Source organism: Pongo pygmaeus, chromosome 19 (assembly GCF_028885625.2).
Source record: "Pongo pygmaeus isolate AG05252 chromosome 19, NHGRI_mPonPyg2-v2.0_pri, whole genome shotgun sequence".
Lineage (NCBI taxonomy): Eukaryota > Metazoa > Chordata > Mammalia > Primates > Hominidae > Pongo > Pongo pygmaeus.
Genome location: NC_072392.2, coordinates 1,549,630 through 1,568,888, shown reverse-complemented (window position 1 = coordinate 1,568,888; position 19,259 = coordinate 1,549,630). Strand labels below are relative to the sequence as shown.

The following is a 19,259-nucleotide window of genomic DNA, read 5'->3' as shown; positions in this document are numbered from 1 at the left end:
CCCAGTGTGGAGGTCACACCTGTAATCCCAGTACTGTGAGTTGGCCAGGTGCGGAGGCTCACGCCTGTAATCCCAGTACTGTGAGTTGGCCAGGTGCGGAGGCTCACGCCTGTAATCCCAGTACTGTGAGTTGGCCAGGTGCGGAGGCTCACGCCTGTAATCCCAGTACTGTGAGTTGGCCAGGTGCGGAGGCTCACGCCTGTAATCCCAGTGCTTTGAGACGCTGGGGTGGGAGGATCGCTCGAGCCCAGGAGTTCAAAACCAGCCTGGGCAATATAGTGAGACCATATCGCTACAAAAAAATTTTTTTAATTCACCAAGCATGGTGGCACATGCCTGTAGTCCCACCTACTCAAGACGTTGAGATAGGATCACCTGAGCCTGGTAGGCTAAGGCTGCAGTGAGCCAAGATCTCACTACTGCACTCCAGCCTGGGTGACAGAGTAAGACCCTGTCTCAACAAAAAAATAACAGGTTCTGTTGCTGCTGAGCTTTCGTCAGGAAGATAAGACTTTCCCAACAGTCCGAAGCCTAGGATATGAGGGCTGGGGAGGACTCAGAACCATTGCAGTCAGAGAGACACCTATTTTGGTGACTATTTTTTGAAATAGTTAAGTGGCCTCCAATACAAACTGCCAGTTCCCAGAAAAGACTTAAAACTAGTATCTGGAGATTCCAAGTCCTTTAAAAGGATTTTAGCTGATCTGCAGGCATCTGGATGTTAGCCTGGGGTTTTGGCTGGATTCCACCTCACTCGATGATACTCTGTTTCCCTGGAACATTGCTGTGGTTTTAGTAGTAATGAGATGTGTGCACCACTCCAGTGGGAACTGAAACTCTTAGTAGTTACATTGTAATTGAAAAATAATTATAAAACAAGAAATCAGCAAGCCTGCTTACCTCCAGAGACACGCCGCTCCACTTACAGTATCTAGCTTCCTCGACTCCTTTGTTAAAATCGTGGAGTATAAATTGTGACTAGAGAAGTAAATATGGAGCCATTTTATTGAGCAGTTTCCTCCAGGGATGACGGCTCTCAGTGTGTTTCCTGCCAGTTTTCCAGTCCTTATTCTCTGCCCTTCATTCTGTACTCTTCGCAGAGTCACTACGAAACACCAATAAAATCGAAGTTGTAGTAAAGACTTCATAACACACATGCCTCCTTCTGAGTGTTTTGTTTTGAGATGGAGTTTCTTGTTGCCCAGGCTGGAGCACAATGGCACGATCTTGGCTTATGGCAACCTCCGCCTCCCAGGTTCAAGTGATTCTGCTTCAGCCTCCCGAGTAGCTGGGATTACAGGCGCCCGCCACCACGCCTGACTGATTTTGTATTTTTAGTAGAGACGGGGTTTCACCATGTTGGTCAGGTTGGTGTCAAACTCCCGGCCTCAGGTGATTTGGCCTCCCAAAGTGCTGGGATTACAGGCGTGAGCCTGGCCCTTTTTTTTTTTTTCTTGAGACAGAGTCTTGCTGTGTCACCAAGGCTGGAGTACAGTGGCACAGTCTTGGCCCACTGCAACCTCCGCCTCCTGGGTTCAAGCGATTCTCCTGCCTCAGCCTCCTGAGCAGCTGGGATTACAGGCATGCGCCAGCATGCCCGGCTAATTTTGTATTTTTAGTAAAGACGGGATTTCTCCGTGTTGGCCAGGCTGGTCTTGAGCTCCCAACCTAAGGTGATCCGCCCGCCTCGGCCTCCCACAGTGCTGGGATGACAGGCGTGAGCCACCGCGCCCGGCCCTGAGTTCTTCTATTTGTTGTCAAGCCTGAAAAGAGACTCCTTTTCTCCACCAGACCTCTCCAAGCTGGCGAGTAGAATACAGACAGTCTGAGAACTGGGGGCTGCAGGGGATTCTAACAATGTTAAGAGTACGGACATTGCTGTCTGTGGTTCAGATTTAAGAGACAGAAGGTAGGGATGATGGCTGCCTTCCACCAGGATGTGTAGCGACAGCCCAGACCCCGTTCCAGTCAGAAGGTTACGGGATTCTCTAGGTCGGAACCCTGGTTGCTGTGTTACCACTGGTGGCCAAGTAGTTCAGGTGCATTCATGGAAAAGAATGCCAGATCCACGCTGCTTTTGAAAGCTTGCCTACCCTGACCATGCCCAGGAAGTGCCCATTGGTTGCCACTGCATTATGATCAGGAAATCAGTAGCCCCAGAGATACCTGGCAATAGCTTTTTGAGAATCTGGAATACAATTAGCACTCAAAACATTTGTAGAATGAAGGGCAGCAGAATTATCATTTCTCCTCCTGTCTAATAACTGTGACAAGGGAGTAGCCGGTGACTTTTTTTGGTAGAGCTTTTTCAAGAAAAAAATGTTTAGTCCTGTGGACAGTTCAGTAGTTATTCTACTTCAGACACTGGGCATGTTTCATGTTCCTCAAAAAGCCCAGTTATACTTTGGTTTTTTGGTTTTTTTTTGAGACGGAGTTTCGCTCTTAATTGCCTAGACTGGAGTGCAATGGCGTGATCTCGGCTCACTGCAACCTCTGCCTCCCGGGTTCAAGTGATTCTCCTGCCTCAGCCTCCCTAGTAGCTGGGATTACAGGCATGCACCACCACACCCTGCTAATTTTGTATTTTTAGTACAGACAGGGTTTCTCCATGTTGGTAAGGCGGGTCTCAAACTCCTGACCTCAGGTGATCCGCCCACCTCGGCCTCCCAAAGTGCTGGGATTACAGCCATGAGCCACCACACCCGGCTGTACTTTGTAAAATAGGCATACCTCCTTACAAAGAATATGTTTAGAATCTTTACATATCGGGTTCATTTCCTTAAGTTACAGATGATGGCCTGTCTCCTTTCTGTCCATGTGTTGTTTACGAGCATGCCTCCCTGATTTTGGGGGCAGGAAATGTCCTCCCGGGAGGATCGCTGATCCTAGTACAGAAACACCCCCAGAGCAGAGAAGCTGTCCCTGCATTATCCAACACAGATAACTAAGAGTTCTTATAAATGGTGACTTCCTGCAGCGTTTAGATAAAACCAGGCTAGAAGTAGCGGACCACCAAATTCCTAAAGAGTAGTTTCTCTTCATATGATATTTAGCATAGCTCAAAATAGGAGGAACAAAGTAACAGAAGTTAAGGATAAAGCTTTTTTATTGTATGCGTTGAAACCTTACGGGGGCAGCCTTCGTATCCTGTGGAATCTGCTGTCCTTCTGGGGTTTTCTTCTAGGGTATTGGAATATTAAACTGGGGTATTAGGTGCCCCTGGGGTCCAGAATCTTGCCAATGAAGAGAAGGGCCCCTGTGTCTGTGTCCCTCAGTACGAAGATGAAAGGCTGATTAAGGTGATAGTCCAGTGGAAAGGTGAGGTGGGCAGGCTGCAGCCCTGGGCTGGGGGTGGTTCCCGCCCCATCCTCGTTCCACTCGAAGCCAGCCCGGTGTTCCACCTGAGTCAGCTTGATGGGTTTGCCTGTGATCTTGCTAAAGTCTGGTGAATCAAACAAGGATTGCAGCTCTGTAGAGATGGAGAGAGATTTCCGTTAAAACCCTGCCTTCCCCAACACCCCAACCAAGGGATCTGACTGCAAGCAAGCTGGGATGGCGCACCACTGTTGACTTTCTGTGAGGCCTGAAGAGCTCTGAGCTAGCCAAGGGTGGAGTGACTTGCCCAGGAGCACTTAGCAAGTTAGGTCAAGATGAGAAAACAGGTCGGACAGACTCGTCTTGAGAGGCAGTGTTGTGAGCGCCTGTTAGGGAGGTCTGCTCATGAGGCTGAGGAATGAATCTGATGAGAGTGGGCAGTTCAGCCTTCCCTTCTGGCACGATGAGGATTAAGGAATCATCCATGGCCCCCTACAAGGCCGTGGAGCCCTTGAGTTCTGCTTAGCACAGTGGAAGACCCCACCCTACCCCACCCACCCACCGAGAGCAAAAGGGTCTTCAGACATACTCATCTCCTGCAGGGACTTGGTGACTTCGCCTTCGTAACTCAGCTTCAGCTTGGGGACGGTCAGGACTGCCTGCACAGTCTTCAGTTCTCGGTCTATGTCATAAATGAACTCGGAGGTGAGGCTCTCCTCTATCAAGGTCAAATTCTGGGTCACTTTCAGGGGCAGGAAGAAGATGATACTCATGCTTCCGGTCAAGGGCAGCTGGGCAATCTGAGACAAGTGAGAAAGCACGTGGTTAGTCCTTCAGAGCCCAAAAGCCGGGGACAGACACAGCCAGGAGCTGCCTTCCCTCTCCCGTGGCGGGGCCCTGGCCTCGTCCTTCCTCCAGCCCCTCGTCTATTTAACAATTCCCCCTCCAGGTTCTACCTTTCTGGCAGCGAGCCATCTCCTGAGGTTTCTTCAGAAAGGATGCTGTTGGGCTTTCTTACCTTGGCCTAATACCAGCTGAAGTTATCTGCTGAAAGAAGGTTCTTCTCTGGTTTAAGGAGCTAGTATTGAATTTCAGGTCTTTATTTTCTCCCAAAGTCCATCTGCCAACATTTACTGCTAATTTTTAGATAGAGAGTGCTGAACTAAGACGGAGAACCCGGGATAGGAATACCTAAGGGGCCGTAAGAGGGCTTGGAGACTCCATCCCATCCACCCACCAAGAGCAAAAGCCTCCTTTGAGCAGAGGCTCTTAACCTACGGTCCATGGAACAGATGGTGTCAGGGGTCCCAAGAGTCTCCGAAATCGTTGACAGAAATGTGTGTGCACCCCTGGCGGTGCTCCCCCGGGGTTTGAGGCACTGTCGTCAGATTCCCAGAGAGATCCGTGTGATAGCCATGGCCCAAGAAAGGTTAACAGTTACAGACTTACAACTAAAAGAAGTCAGGTACACTGAAAGCCTTAGAATGCCAACGATTGGCCGAGCGTGGTGGCTCACGCCTGGAATCCCAGTGCTTTGGGAGGCCGAGGCAGGCAGATCACCTGAGGTTGGGAGTTCGAGACCAGCCTGACCAACATGGAGAAACCCCGTCTGTACAAAATTAGCCGGACGTGATGGCGCACGCCTGTAGTCCCAGCTACTCAGGAGGCTAAGGCAAGAGAATCACTTTAACCCAGCGGGGCGGAGGTTGCGGTGAGCTGAGATCGCACCACTGCACTCCAGCCTGGCCAACAGAGCGAGACTGTGTCTCAAAAAAAAAAAAAAGATGCCAACGATTTGGAGTTTGTCATTATTTTTCAGAGTTTGACTTTAAATTCTAGAAATAGGAGTCTCAAGAAAAGAGAACAAACATGTGGGTGCCCAATCTGAGGGCCCGTTTCCTATTACCTTATTCGTCCTTAAAACAAACCCTGGGAGGGTAAGTTTTGATAACAATCCCTGCCCCATCTTCAGAAGAGGAAAGCTCAGAGATGTTATTAACCTGCTCAAAGTCACACAGCAGGTGAAATATAGACAGCTGTCAGATCTCAAAGGTCATTTTATTCCCACTACCCTGTTTTGCTTCTCTATCCTCTCCCTCCACCCACCACCCACCCTGCCCCTATCCCTACAGACCTTGCAGCTGAGATCCGAATCCAAGCCATAGCGTAAAACAGCCTTAGGGTCCGACATCATGGGGATCCTCACGGTCCTGTCTTCATCCAAGTGGAAATCCTCGAGGGAAGTCTTTCTGGAGTCAAACTTTGTTACCCACTGCCCTGGAAAGAAATGAATGACATAGTCTGAGCCCCAGGAGACCAGAAAGACAGTGGCGCCATGCTGTGTCCCCAGAGCACGTTGGTGAAAATTACTCAAGGGAGCTTAGCTGTCAGGGGCTCTGAGGCCTCAGGGAATAGGTCTATCTCAGTGTGTGTGGCTTGGAGCCTACAGTTATTTCCAGGACCCCGAGTGCCCTTCACTAGCAAACTCCAGTGGCAAGATGTTGATTTGGTTGATTAGACTCTCTAGATTGTACACGTTCTGTGACAGCCTGCAGGAAAAGTAAAGTGGTAGCTGGGCGTGGTGACTCACACCTGGAATCCCAGCATATTGGGAGGCCAGGGTGGGCAGATCACTTGAGGTCAGGAGTTTGAGACCAGCCTGGCCAACATGACAAAACGCTGTCTGTCCTAAAAATACAAAAATGGCCGGGCACGGTGACTCATGCCTGTAGTCCCAGCACTTTGGGAGGCCAAGGTGGGCAGATCACTTGAGGTCAGGAGTTTGAGACCAGCGTGGCCAACATCGCGAAACCCTGTCTCTACTAAAAATACAAAAATTAGCCGGGCGCAGTGGTGGGTGCCTGTAATCCCAGCAACTCAGGAGGCTGAGACAGGAGAATCACTTGAACCTGGGAGCCAGAGGTTGCAGTGAGCCGAGATCACACCACAGCACTCCAGCCTAGGCAAAAAAGGTGAAACTCCATCTCAAAAACAAAAGAAAGAAAAGTAAACTGGTGTGCACTCCTTACAGCAGTGTCTGGGAGACAGTCAAAGAAGGTCCGAGCTGGGAGGGTCCTCTGGATTATGCCCTCTTGTAGCTGAAGAGGTGAAGTAACTGGCTGACGCTCTGGAAGCCAGCTGATGGCCAAGCCCCTTTAGTTTAATGTGACCTGTAATAGCCTGGATCCAGAGCTGTTCTTTCACTCACTAGAGATCAGTGCTTGAAGTAGGAAGGCATTCGGATTTTCTCCAGGCTAGGGGGCCGCTCTTGCTGGTGCCTCAGATGGTTAACAAACCATTTTAAGGGAGAGGTTGCCCAACCCCTCCTCCCGCCCCAGGCCACCCCACAAGGCCTTATCTGAACGGGGCTGGCCCCACACTAGGCCTGTGGAACGAGCTCCAACGCATCACCACAGCTTAGAAGGATGTCGTTCGCCACCTGCCATGTCTTGGGTACAGAACTAGAGCTGTTATAAAACTTGGAGACAACATGAAAAGGTGTCTATGAAGTAGGTATATTATCCTCACGTTAAAAGTGAGAACACAGGCCCAGAAAGGTTATGAAACGTGTGCAGAGTTCCTCAGCTAGTACAGGCAGAGTGGGGATTTAAACCTTGTCTGATTGGGCCAGCGCAGTGGCTCACACCTGTAATCCCAGCACTTTGGGAGGCCGAGGCGGGCGGATCAGCTGAGGTCAAGAGTCTTCCAGACCAGCCTGGCCAGCATGGCAAAACCCCATCTCTACTGAAAATACAAAAATTAGCTGGGTGTGGTGGCAGGCGCCTGTAATCCCAGCTAGTCGGGAGGCTGAGGCAGGAGAAGCACTTGAACCTGGGAGGTGGGGAGGCTGTAGTGAGCCAAGATCGCACCACTGCACTCCAGCCTGGGCAACAGAATGAGACTCCATCTTTAAAAAATAAAATAAATCTTGTCTGATTCAAAAGCCAGGAAAGCCCCGAACAGGCCCAGTGTTCATTCTTTCTCCCTCTCTGCTCTTCTGTCTCCACAAGTCTCTGACTCTATAGACATTCATGCCTTGCCTTGGATTTGATGACAAGCACATAAGCTTCAGGCAAGCACAGTTCCCAGATCCTCCCCTAGCTGTGCCCCAGACTCCATGCTGGGCAAGGTCTTTGACACCTCCCCTTTCCAAGCCCCCTCTGACGCCTGCCATCCATCCTTGGTCAAAAAAGAAGTGGAAAGTTGGACATGGTAATCCCAGCATTTTGGGAGGCCGAGGTAGGAGGATCACTTAAGCCCAGGAGTTGGAGACCAGCCTGGGCATCATAGCGACACCCTGTCTCTTAATTTAAAAATAAATGTAAGCTGGGCGCAGTGGCTCACACCTGTAATCCCAGCACTTTGGGAGGCTGAGGCAGGCAGATCACGAGGTCGGGAGATTGAGACCATGGTGAAACCACATCTCTACTAAAAACACAAAAAAATTAGCTGGGCACAGTGGCGGGCGCCTGTAGTCCCAGCCACTCGGGAGGCTGAGGCAGGAGAATGGTGTGAACCCAGAAGGCAGAGCTTGCAGTGAGCCGAGATCGCGACACTGCACTCCAGCCTGGGCGACAGAGCAAGACTCTGTTTCAAAAAATAAGTAGATAAATGTAAAAGGGCCGGGCACGGTGGCTCATGTCTGTAATCCCAGCACTTTGGGAGGCCAAGGCAGGAGGAGTACCTGAGCCCAGGAGTTCGAGACCAGCCTGGGCATCATAGTAACACCCTGTCTCTTAATTTAAAAATAAAAAGGGCTGGGCCTGGTGGCTCAAGCCTGTAATCCCAGCACTTTGGGAGGCTGAGGTGGGAGCCTCAGGAGGTGAGCTCAGGAGTTTGAGACCAGCCTGGCCAACATGGTGAAACCCCATCTCTATTAAATACAAAAAAATTAGCCGGGAGTAGTGGTACATCCCTGTAATCCCAGCTACTAGGGGGGCTGAGGCAAAAGAATTGCTTGAACCTGGGAGGTGGAGGTTGCATTGGGCTGAGATCGCGCCACTGCACTCCAGCTAGGGCTACAGAGTAAGGCTCCATCAAATAAATTAATTAATTAAATAAAATACAGTAAAATAAATGAAAAAGACGTGGAGACGCACTCACCCTTGAAGTGCGCCACACCGAGAAGGAGGATGCTGATCTCATGGGGAATTTCCTTTGTGGACCTGGCGAGCTTCCCTTTCATCTGGGCCTGCACCCAGTTGTTGATCTCCTGCTGGTCCAAGTGAGGGTTGCCCGTCAGGACCCTGGGCCTGGTCCCATATGACTTTTCCAGAGGTGCCACAAAGCTGGATTTTATGCGCAGCTCTGAGAAGAGGCGGGGCAGAGGTTAGCGTATGAGACTCAACGACAAGCATCTTCGAGAGCCTGCCAGGCTCGGGTTCTGGTTTACCGCTCAGCAGGCCCTGACTTCCCAGCCAGCATCTTCCTGTGACTTGCCAGGACTTCTGCTGGCATCCCCAGGCACTGGCCGGGGGGGGGGGGGGGTGCGGGAGGAGATTCCCCACATCGTGCCACTGCCCTCCCTGCCCCTCCCACCGTCTCCTGCAACCCACTTCCTCTTCTAAGCCTCTTTGGGCTCACGGGCCCTTCCTCCCCACCAGTGCCAGGCCAGGCCTGAGCACACATGATCTATTGTTTAGAAACAGGCCGAGCGCAGTGGCTCATGCCTGTAATCCCAGCACTTTGGGAGGCCAAGGCGGGCAGATCACCAGGTCAGGAGATCGAGACCATCCTGGCAAACACAGTGAAACCCCGTCTCTGCTAAAAATACAAAAAAGATTAGCCGGGCACCTGTAGTCCCAGCTACTCGGGAGGCTGAGGGAGGAGGATGGTGTGAACCCAGGAGGCGGAGCTTGCAGTGAGCTGAGATCGTGCCACTGCACTCCAGCCTGGGCGACAAAGCGAGACTCCGTCTCAAAAAAAAAAAAAAAAAAAAAAAAGACCCCCAGCCTGCAGCATGGAGCCCACATGCCTCAGGCAGCTCGGGCTGCAGAGGTGACTCACTCTTCTCAAAGACGATGCGGGAGGCACTCTTGAAGTTCTTCTGGGGGGCAGTGACCATGTCAAGGAGCTCCTTATAGGTACCATGGATGTCTGGGCTGCTGATCAAGTCATAGTAGAGAGCCCGGTGAATGGTGGATTCTGTTCGCTGCTCCGCTCCTGCCAGAGACAAGGATGTGGATGCTGATAACTGCACACCAGGGCCCAAATCAAGCCCCCTCCCAGAACACAGACACTACACTCATCTCTTTTGTCTGCTGAGAGCCCAAGTAGGCTGATCTTCAAGACAATCTACGTAGCCAAGGAATTTTCATCCTTAGAGATTTTCCTGAAGTAGGTTAAAGGCATCAGGCCTGGAAGGTGGGAGTGAGGGGGTGAGAGGTACCAGTCCCTGTACTTCTCCCATCACAGCCCTTAAGACTATTCTGGCCGGGCACGGTGGCTCACGCCTGTAATCCCAGCACTTTGGGAGGCCAAGGTGGGTGGATCGCTTGAGCTCGGGAGTTTGAGACCAGCCTAAGCAACATGGTGAAACCCCGTCTCTACTAAAAATACAAAAATTAGCTGGGCATGATGGCAGGTGCCTGTAATCCCAGCTACTCTGGAAGCTGAAGCAGGAGAATTCCTTGAACCCGTGGAGGCAGAGGTTGCGGTGAGCCAAGATCGCGCCACTACACTCCAGCCTGGGCTACAGAGCGAGACTCCGTCTCAGAAAGAAAAAAAAAAAAAAAGACTATTCTGTAGTGAGCTGGTATTTAGTTCACCTGTGAACCCAGCTGTGTCCTCGGTGAGGGCAAGCCCACACCTGCTTGTTTGCAGTTACATCCCGGGAACTTAGGCTAGCACCGGCTTGGTTAAGGAATGCAAGAATGTGCCTTGAAGTCACCGTGTCAATAAGCGAACCCTGAGGCTAAGCACCATGTCAGTGGTGCCCAGCCCCTTTCGGGGACCTGGGGAATTGTGTGTGTGCAGCCCCTGAGCTCCCGCCTGCACGGCTGGGGCCCCCCGGGTGGAGGAGCTGGGGAATCGTGTGTGTGCAGCCCGAGCTCCTGCTTACACAGCTGGGACCCCCAGGCCAGGCCCCTAGTGCTACTTCACCCCTCCCTGAGCTGAAATATCAATAAACTCAGCCACATTTATGCAGAGGTCACAGGAGGCCTCTCCAGCTCTGCCTGGGGCTTCCTGCATCTGAGCACTCACCCAGCGAGAGGGCCGAGAGGGCCGTGGCCACGCTGAGAGGAGACAGGAGCACGTTGGTCGTGGGGCTCATGCTGGATCGCACCCGGTACAGGTCATAGCCAAAGTTGGAGACGGCCGCTGCCAGCTTGTTCACGGGGACTTTGAAGAAAGGATCCTCCTCCTCCACCAGCGCCCCTGTGCTGTCGGGGTCTGGGGAGCCCTGGCAGGAGACAGGAAGTCTTGGGTTTGAGTTCAGGGACTCGCAGAGATGCACAGGGACTGACTGTCTCCTCATGGTTTTGTGTAGGGTGATGGTTCTGGCCCCTTGGGGCTGTCCTTCCTAATTTTTCTGTGTTTGGCCTAAAACGGGAATGAGTTTTACTCCCTGATCATGCGTGAGCTCTCTGCGGAGAGACAGCGCAGAAGAGAGATCAGCTGGTTTTTTTTTTATTTGAGACAGAGTCTCACTGTGTCGCCCAGGCTAGAGTGCAGTGGGGCAATCTCGGCTCACCGCAACCTCCACCTCCCCGGTTCAAGCGATTCTCCTGCCTTAGCCTCCCAATTGGCTGGGATTACAGGCATGCGCCACCGCGCCTGGCCTGATGGCCAGGTTTAAACACTTGTGACCTGTAAGCCGAAACCTATGACCCCCTTTTTTTTTTTTTGAAACGGAGTCTTGCTCTGTCGCCCAGGCTGGAGTGCAGTGGCGTGATCTCGGCTCACTGCAAGCTCCGCCTCCCGGGTTCACGCCATTCTCCTGCCTCAGCCTCCCCAGCAGCTGGGACTACAGGCGCCCGCCACCAAGCCTGGCTAATTTTTTGTATTTTTAGTAGAGACGGGGTTTCACTGTGTTAGCCAGGATGGTCTTGATCTCCTGACCTTGTGATCCACCCGCCTCGGTCTACCGAAGTGCTGGCATTACAGGCGTGAGCCACCGTGCCTGGCCCCTCACTGCAGTCTTAATCTCCTGGGCTCAAGTGATCCTCCCACCTCAGCTTCCCAAGTACCACAAGCACGTGCCACCACGCCTGGTAATTTTTGCTTTTTTGTAGAGACGGGGGTCTCACTATGTTGCCCATGCTGGTCTCAAACTCCTGGATTCAAGCGATCCTCCTGCTCCGCCTCCCACATTGCTGGGATTACAGGCGTGAGCCACCGCGCCCGGCAGAACTAAGTCTTTTTTATTTTCGCCCGTTGCCAGCACCTGTCGAGTAGGTGTTTGGTAGATGAGAAATAAATGAGTGGCCACATGGCCCTGAAGAATGGGTGTTTTCATCCCATTTCATAGGCAAGGAAGCAAAGACTGACGTAAGGGTTGTCTAGGGTCACAAAGCTAGGAGGGAGATGCAGAATTCATACTCTGACCTCACAAAAGTCCAGGGCTCTCGCCAAGATGCCCAGCTGCTCTTGTCCCTCAAGGGTGGGTCACCGCCAACACTCACCCCGTAATACTCATATGGCCCAGGCTTCCCTCCATGTGCCTGTATCTGCCTTGGGAACCCAGCTGTCCCCTTTCTGGGCAGGAGAGAGGTCAGTCCATACCCTCGCTCCCACAGCCTGGTCAGTATCGGAACAAATGTCCAGGAACATGACCTGCTCAGCGGAGCCCCCACTAGGAAGACAAGGTAACGAGAAAAGATCCTGGCCAGGCGCAGTGACTCACACCTGTCATCCCAGCACTTTGGGAGGCCGAGGCAGGAGAATCACTTGAGGTCGGGAGTTCGAGACCAGCCTGACCAACAAGGAGAAACCCCATCTCTACTAAAAATACAAAATTAGCCAGGCATGGTGGTGCATGCCTGTAATCCCAGCTGCTTGGGAGGCTGAGGCAGGAGAATTGCCCTGGACTTGTTAAAAGTGCTTCAGATTTTTACTTTTTTGGGATCTTATTCTTGTCTCCACTCCATCCCCTGAAAGGCAAGCCAAGACATTTTCTCTCTGTTTTGCTGCTAGAGAAACTGCAGCCCTAGAGAAATAAAGGCCCAAGCCTGGCCTGGAACCTGGGTCCGGGTTCCCTGTCCTATTTCCCGTGCTGCCTGCCAAGGAGGGGCTGGGAATGCTGACCACGCCGTCCCCGCCCACCTACTGACCTCCTCCGGGGGGCTGGCGGGGTTCTGGCAGCTGCTATGCCCGAGGAGGGCTCCAATGCAGAGGAGTAGCACCAGGGCCTGCATCCTGGGGCCTGCAAGAAAAGCACGAGGCAGCAAGCCACTCTCCTCCCCCACTGCACTGCCCCACTGCCCCTTCCTGGCCACCTCAGCCAGGACCAAGGGGTTGGGCAGGGCTAGTCACTTCCCCCACCCCCCGCAGCGACCACCCCTCACCCCCTCCAGGCCCCCAGAAGCGGACCCTCAGCTTGATGGCCCGTCCCTCCCAGCAAAGTTCTCCCGCCCTCCCCCTGCCTCAGGGCCCGCAGTCATACCATAAGCTTGTGCTTTTGTTCCACTGTCTGCGTCAGGGGACCCTCCTTTAAACCTAAAGCTTTTATTTATTTATTTATATTTTATTTTATTTTTTGAAACAGAGTCTGGCTCTGTTGCCCAGGCTGGAGTACAGTGGAGCGATCTTGGCTCACTGCAACCTTCGCCTCCTGGGTTCAAGCGATTCTCCCGCCTCAACCTCCCAAGTAGCTAGAATTACAGGCATGTGCCACCATGCCCGGCTAATTTTTCGTATTTTAGTAGCAATGGGGTTTCACCACGTTCACCAGGCTTGTCTCGAACTCCTGACCTCAGACTATCCACCCGCCTCAGCCCCTCAAAGTGCTAGGGTTATAGGCGTGAACCATCCCACCCGGCCCCTGAACCAATAGCTTTTAAAGATCCAGAGCAGTGGGGTCCCAGCCCCAGCAGGGCTTCTCCACGTGGAGTATGGCCCAGCACAAGTGTATGCTAAGGCTTTGTCCTGGAGACAGCTGACCCACTCCAGTGATAAGACTTGGGGCAACCCCTCCCAGGAGAATGAGGCAGAACCCAGGTCTCCTCTACGGAATCACCAGATACCAAGCGTAGAGGCACCCAGTCCAGCACCTGCTGTCCCTCCAGATTCTCAAGCTGTCTTTGGACTTCTGTGGCCTCACAAGGCAGCTCATTCCCTTCTCCCACAGTTCCCTTTCAAGAGCTTTTCCTCCCATGGTTAGGAGTGCAGGGCCTAGAGTCAGAGAGCCTGGGTTCACATTTCAATTCTGTGTCTTTTTTGGGGGGGGGGGGAGACAAGGTCTTGCTGTGGTGCCCAGGCTGGAGTGTAGTGGCTATTCAACAGGCACAACCATAGCACTCCACAGCCTGGAACTCCTGACCTCATGTGATCCTCCTGCCTCAGCCTCTTGAGTAGCTGGGACCGCAGGCGCATGCCATCACACATGGTCTCAGTGCTGTGTCTTAGTAGCTCTTTAAATCACCATTTTTTCTCTCGTAAAATGAAAATAAAATAACCTACTATTAAAATAAAACAACTACCGAGCACAGTGGCTCATGCCTGTAATCCCAGCACTTTGGGATGCTGAGGCAGGCGGATAGCCTGAGGTCAGGAGTTCAAGACCAGCCTGGCCAACATGGTGAAACCTCATCTATACTAAAAATACAAAAAGTAGCCAGGTGTGGTGGTGGGCCCCTGAAATCCCAGTTACTCAGGAGGCCGAGGCAGGAGAATCACTTGAACCTGGGATGCAGAGGTTGCAGTGAGCTCAGATTATGCCACTGCACTCCAGCCTGGGCGACAGAGCAAGACTTAGTCTCAAAAATAAATAAATAAAATAAAATAAATTAGCCAGGCGTGGTGGCACACACCTGTAGTCCCAGCTACTTGGAGGGCTAAGGCTGGAGAATCACTTGAACTTGGGAGGTGGAGGTTGCAGTGAGCCAAGATCGCACCACTGCACTCCAGCCTGGGCAACAAGAGTGAAAACCATCTCAAAAAAAAAAAAAAAGGCAGGCGCAGCAGCTCCTCACACCTGTAATCCCAGCACTTTGAGAGGCCGAGGCGGGTAGATCACCTGAAGTCAGGAGTTTGAAACCATCCTGGCCAACATGGAGAAACCCCATCTCTACTAAAAATACAAAAATTAGCCAGGTATGGTGGCGCATGCCTGTAATCCTACCTACTTAGGAGTCTAAGGCAGGAGAATTGCTTGAATCCGGGAGGTGGAGGTTGCAGTGAGCCAAGATCGCGCCACTGCACTCCAGGCTGGGCGACAGAGTGAGACTCCATCTCAAAAAATAAAAAAGAAAAAAAAAAATGTAGAATCTGAACATTATCTCCCCTGCCCTGGCCCGCCACACATCATCCTTCGTTATCCGTTTATACACAAACATCCACCCACACAGCACATGTACTTTTTGACTTCCCAGAACAAAGTGGATCAGAAAATTTGGGAGGACGTTGTGTGATTGTTGGCTCTAGTCGTTAAAATTAAAACTGATAATCCACTGGACAATATCGTGAGGCGTGAAAGAAGATTGTCTTTGAGTTTACTCAGCTTAAGGCAGGACGGGCAGCAGGAAGCAGCCTGGTTTTCTTTCTAAACCCCGCCTCGAGCCGCAGACCTCTGCGTTCCCAGCCAGCTGCTCTTGCCCGTGGCTGCCCTGACGTGCAGGGAAAGCTGACAACAGGAAAAGCCTTCTGCAGCGCAAGATCAAGGCCTCACCACCATCCAGGCCTGCAGCCAGTCTCCACCTGGCTGGGGCCAGCCCCACCCAGCTGCCAGGAGCCTGCCTCCCCTGAGCCTCTGCAGACTGGTTTATTAGAGACCAAAAATTCATTGAGGTACACAGGAGGCAAGGCTAGAAGAGAAGTTGTTAGTTCTAGTTCCTCTGGCCCAAGTAAGAAATTAAGGGAGGAGACAGGCTCATCCCGGCAGTTTTTTTTGTTTTGTTTTTTGAGTTTTTGTTTTTGAGACAGTTTCACTCTTGTCACCCAGGCTGAAGTGCAGTGGCGTGATCTCAGCTCAGTGCAACTTCCACCCTCCGGGTTCAAGCAATTCTCCTGCCTCAGTCTCCTGAGTAGCTGGGATTACAGGTGCCTGCCACCACACCTGGTTAATTTTTGTTTTAGTAGAGATGGGGTTTCACCATGTTGGCCAGGCTGGTCTCGAATCCTGATCCCAGGTGATCTACCAGCATCCAAAGTGCCAGGAGTACAGGCGTGAGCCACCATCCCTGGCCATTATCCTGGCATAGTATTTAAGGAAACTAAAGTCACAATTCAAATGGACTTGAAGGAGGGACTTTAGTCTTGGTCCCTACAGAATCTAAGCCCAAACCCCAGATCAGGTGGTAGATGACTGTCACAATGTGGGTAGGCTGAGGTGAGGTGAGGGAGCCTGGCAGGGAAGGGACATGGGTCCAAAGGTGGCCCCGAGCTAGACACAGGGACCCGGAGTATTAACGGCAAGTCTGAATCCTCCACTTCAAGCCATCTGGAGAAGGGAAGAGGAGAGATAATTGAAAACCCTACAAGGGCAGTAAGAGGGCAGAGCGTGGGGGTCTGCATGGCGCCCCTCAGCACACACGCAATACCCTATCCACAGTGGTTGCTCATGGGCTGAGCAGGCGACCGCTGGCTGGCTGGCTGCGGCCACAGGCAATGATGCCATCCTGTCCAAAGGGCAGTATCCAAGGCCCACTCTCGTCCTAGCAGGCAGGGGAGGGCTCAGGGAGAGGTAGATACCCTCCCAGCTGGGCCAAGGTCAGGCCTTATTTTCTGACAATTGCCCACATCAAGAAACACGGAAACTTTTGTGATCTTGCCTCCAAGTTAGGCGGATCAACTCAAGCCAGTACATGTGTTTCAGATTAAGCCCAGTTAGGAGACAAACACCCTCCACGGCCGCCGCCTCCTCTTCCCAGAACCGCACAGCCTTCAGCCACATGGCAGTGGGCCTCGGAAATAGCGTGGGGAAGGGCACCTCCCCGTCCCCTGGCTCTCTGGAGGAGATTGAGGGGTCCTCTCTGGCCCACCCATGGTGATTCAGCCCCAAACAATGTTTCCTGAAGCTTTAGAAGCTGAATGAGTCAGCCCAGGGTGCTGTGGAGTTGCACTTCTCCACACCCCAGAAGCAGCAGCCCCAAGAATAGGACTCCCTTCCCCGCAACCCCACGGAACCTGGGGGCCAACGACGGGTTAGCTAACGCCGGGTGGGGGGCCTAGGCTGGACAGGGGCGGGGTTTCTGGGAATCCTGCTGAGACCTACCCCTCCCGGTGGCTTGGCACAGGCAGCAGAAACGGTGCATCTCGGACAGCCCTTGTCTCCAGCACCGGCAGCTGGGCCCCCATGCCCTACACACCTGCCAGGCCAAATAGTGGCCATTGTTTGCCAGAGGCCACAACCTCATTGGTCTCCCAGGCTTGACTCATTTAGCCAAAGAGAGTGGGTGGGGGCTGGCTAGAAGGACCCAGCTGTCCTCCATCCCAGCCCTCAGCCAGGGCGCCGAGGCCAGCGGTTTGGTGGTGCTGGGAAATTGCCTTAGCAGTCAGCACCAGCTGATTTTGAAAAAGTAGCAGGGAGCCGAGGGAGCAGGGGCCAGGGCTGGGCTGCAGGATGGCCGCCTTCCTGACTGCCTTTGGTGGAAGCAGCTCCCACAAGCCTCCTTGCCTCGGGCTCCAGTCCTGGGGTGCTGCTCAGACCTGACCCAGCAGCTTAGCTCCCGTTTCCTCCCCACGATCGCCCCTCCACTGCTTCCCACTCACTTCATTCAAAAGCCTTTCCAGTCTCTTCCGTCGGTGCAGTGGGATTTGGGGATCACTGGGTCCTGGCCTTCGGCCTTGTCCCCCCAGCTCCCTCTGCCCTCTCTCATCCACTCACCCTTGTGCCCAAATTGCAGGGGCTGCTGTCTCCGCATTTCCTCTCCCTTGCACCCCTCTTTTCTGCTCCCTGGAGTGCCCCTGCCTCTCGCCTGTCCCCCCAGCCCAGGGGAGCCTCTCCCATCATCCCTGGCATCCGAGCAGCCAGGGAGCTGCTTTACCTGTGGATACGCTGCAGCTCCACACCCAGCCTAGTCCCTCTAAGCCTGCACACTGAGGGGGCTCCAGCCAGCACAAGAGCTTTTTTTGCTGCCTTCTAATCCAGCGTCCAGCAGGCTTCAGATTACAGCTACTCCTTTCTTAAAGCGACCTGCACTCAATTTGGATTCTGTGATTGCATCACTGTCTCGTGTTAACTTTAACCCACTGCTGCACTGCCATCCATTACGCCCAAGGCACACACATTTGCACACCTTCCTCTTCCTTTAGATTTTCCTTCAGGGGCCGGGCGCAGGGGCTCACACCTGTAATCCAGCACTTTGGGAGACCGAGGCAGGTGCATCATCTGAGGTCAGGAGTTCGAGACCAGCCTAGCCAACATGGTGAAACCCCATCCCTACTAAAAATACAAACAAAATTACCCAGGTGTGGTGGCGCACACCTGTAGTCCCAGCTACTCGGGAGGCTGAGGCAAGAGAATCACTTGAACCTGGGAGGCGGAGGTTGCAGTGAGCTGAGATCACACCACTGCACTCCAGCCTGAGCGACAGAGCGAGACTCCGTCTCAAAGAAAAGAGAAAAAAAGAAAGAAAAATTTCTCAATATAGTGACAACCTTATATTTCCGCCTCAGTTCTTCCCCATCACTATAACCACCGTCTTGAATTTGATTTTTATTATTTTCATACATTTCTTTTTACTTTACCATGTAAGTTTTTGTCCCTAAGTGATATATAGTATCAGTTTTATCAGTTTGCATGTTCTTAAACGTTAGGTCAATGTATCACACTGTTTTTTTTTTTTTTTTTTTTTTTTCAGATGGAGTCTCACTCTGTCACCCAGGCTGGAGTGCAGTGGCGTGATCTCGGCTCACTGCAACCTCCGCCTCCCAGGTTCAAGAGGTTCTACTGCCTCAGCCTCCCGAGTAGCTGGGATCACAGGCACGCACGAGCACACCCGGCTAATTTTTGTATTTTTTGTAGAGATGGGGGTTTCACCATGTTGGTCAGGCTGGTCTCAAACTCCTGACCTCAGGTGATCCTCCCGCCTCAGCCTCCCAAAGTGCTGGGATTACAGGCGTGAGCCACCGCGCCCGGCCATTGTCTTTTCATTTTTATGGCAGGGGTGTCCAATCTTTTGACTCCCCTGAGACACACTGGGAGAAGAATTGTCTTGGGCCACACAAAATATGCTAACATTAATGATACCTAATGAGCTAAAAAAACAAAAAACAAAACAAAATCTCAAAAAAAACTCATAGTGTTTTAAGAAAGTTTACGAATTCGTGTTGGGCTGCAGTCAAAGCCTTTCTGGGCCGCATGTAGCCTGTGGGTCGCGGGTCACACAAACTTGTTTTATGGTATCTTTTCAGGGAAACAAGTTTTTAATTTTAATGCCAACATTTTCAATCTTTTCTTTTATAATCTGTGCTTCTTTTGGTATCTTTTTTAAAAAAATATCTTCTTCCCCAAGATCACAAAGGGATTCATCTATACTTTCTTCTAAAATGTTTACAATTTTAGGCTGGATGTGGTGGCTCATGCCTGTAATTCTCACAATTGGGAGACCAAGGCAGGTGGATCACCTGAGGTCAGGAGTTTGAGACCAGCCTGGCCAACATGGTGAAACCCTGTCTCTACTAAAAAAATAAAAATAATAAAATAAAATGTTTACAGTTTTGCCTATTGTATATGTTTGTTTGTATTAGCTTTTGTTTTGTTTTGTTTTTGAGATGGAGCCTTGCTCTGTGGCCCAGGCTGGAGTACAGTGGCACAATCTCAGCTCATTGCAACCTCTGCCTCC

General features: G+C 52.0%; 1 protein-coding gene across 2 annotated transcripts; it reads right to left on the bottom strand.

Moving 5' to 3' along the window:
* Window positions 1-3,088: 3,088 nt before the first annotated feature.
* Window positions 3,089-17,606, bottom strand: SERPINF1 (serpin family F member 1). 2 transcript variants are annotated; one of them, XM_054459763.2, is made up of 8 exons: window positions 17,460-17,606; window positions 12,588-12,679; window positions 10,519-10,717; window positions 9,322-9,477; window positions 8,419-8,622; window positions 5,450-5,592; window positions 3,905-4,115; window positions 3,089-3,469 (listed from the first exon to the last, which is right to left on the bottom strand). In XM_054459763.2, exons 2-8 carry the CDS (start codon window positions 12,669-12,671, stop codon window positions 3,210-3,212), a joined length of 1,257 nt encoding a protein of 418 aa, XP_054315738.1. In that variant the 5' UTR covers window positions 12,672-12,679; window positions 17,460-17,606; the 3' UTR covers window positions 3,089-3,209. The 2 variants fall into 2 exon arrangements, with proteins under 2 accessions (XP_054315738.1, XP_063511792.1); XM_063655722.1 differs by lacking the exon at window positions 17,460-17,606 and adding an exon at window positions 16,688-17,105.
* Window positions 17,607-19,259: the final 1,653 nt, after the last annotated feature.

Coding starts and splice junctions, on each gene's coding strand:
- SERPINF1 (XM_063655722.1), bottom strand. CDS start 16,829: ATGAGGTTGTGGCCTCTGGCAAACAATGGCCACTATTTGGCCTGGCAG. Junction 9,478..10,518: donor CCTCTCGGCCCTCTCGCTGG/GTGAGTGCTCAG, acceptor TGTCTCTGGCAG/GAGCGGAGCAGCGAACAGAA. Junction 8,623..9,321: donor CCGCATCGTCTTTGAGAAGA/GTGAGTCACCTC, acceptor GCCTCTTCTCAG/AGCTGCGCATAAAATCCAGC.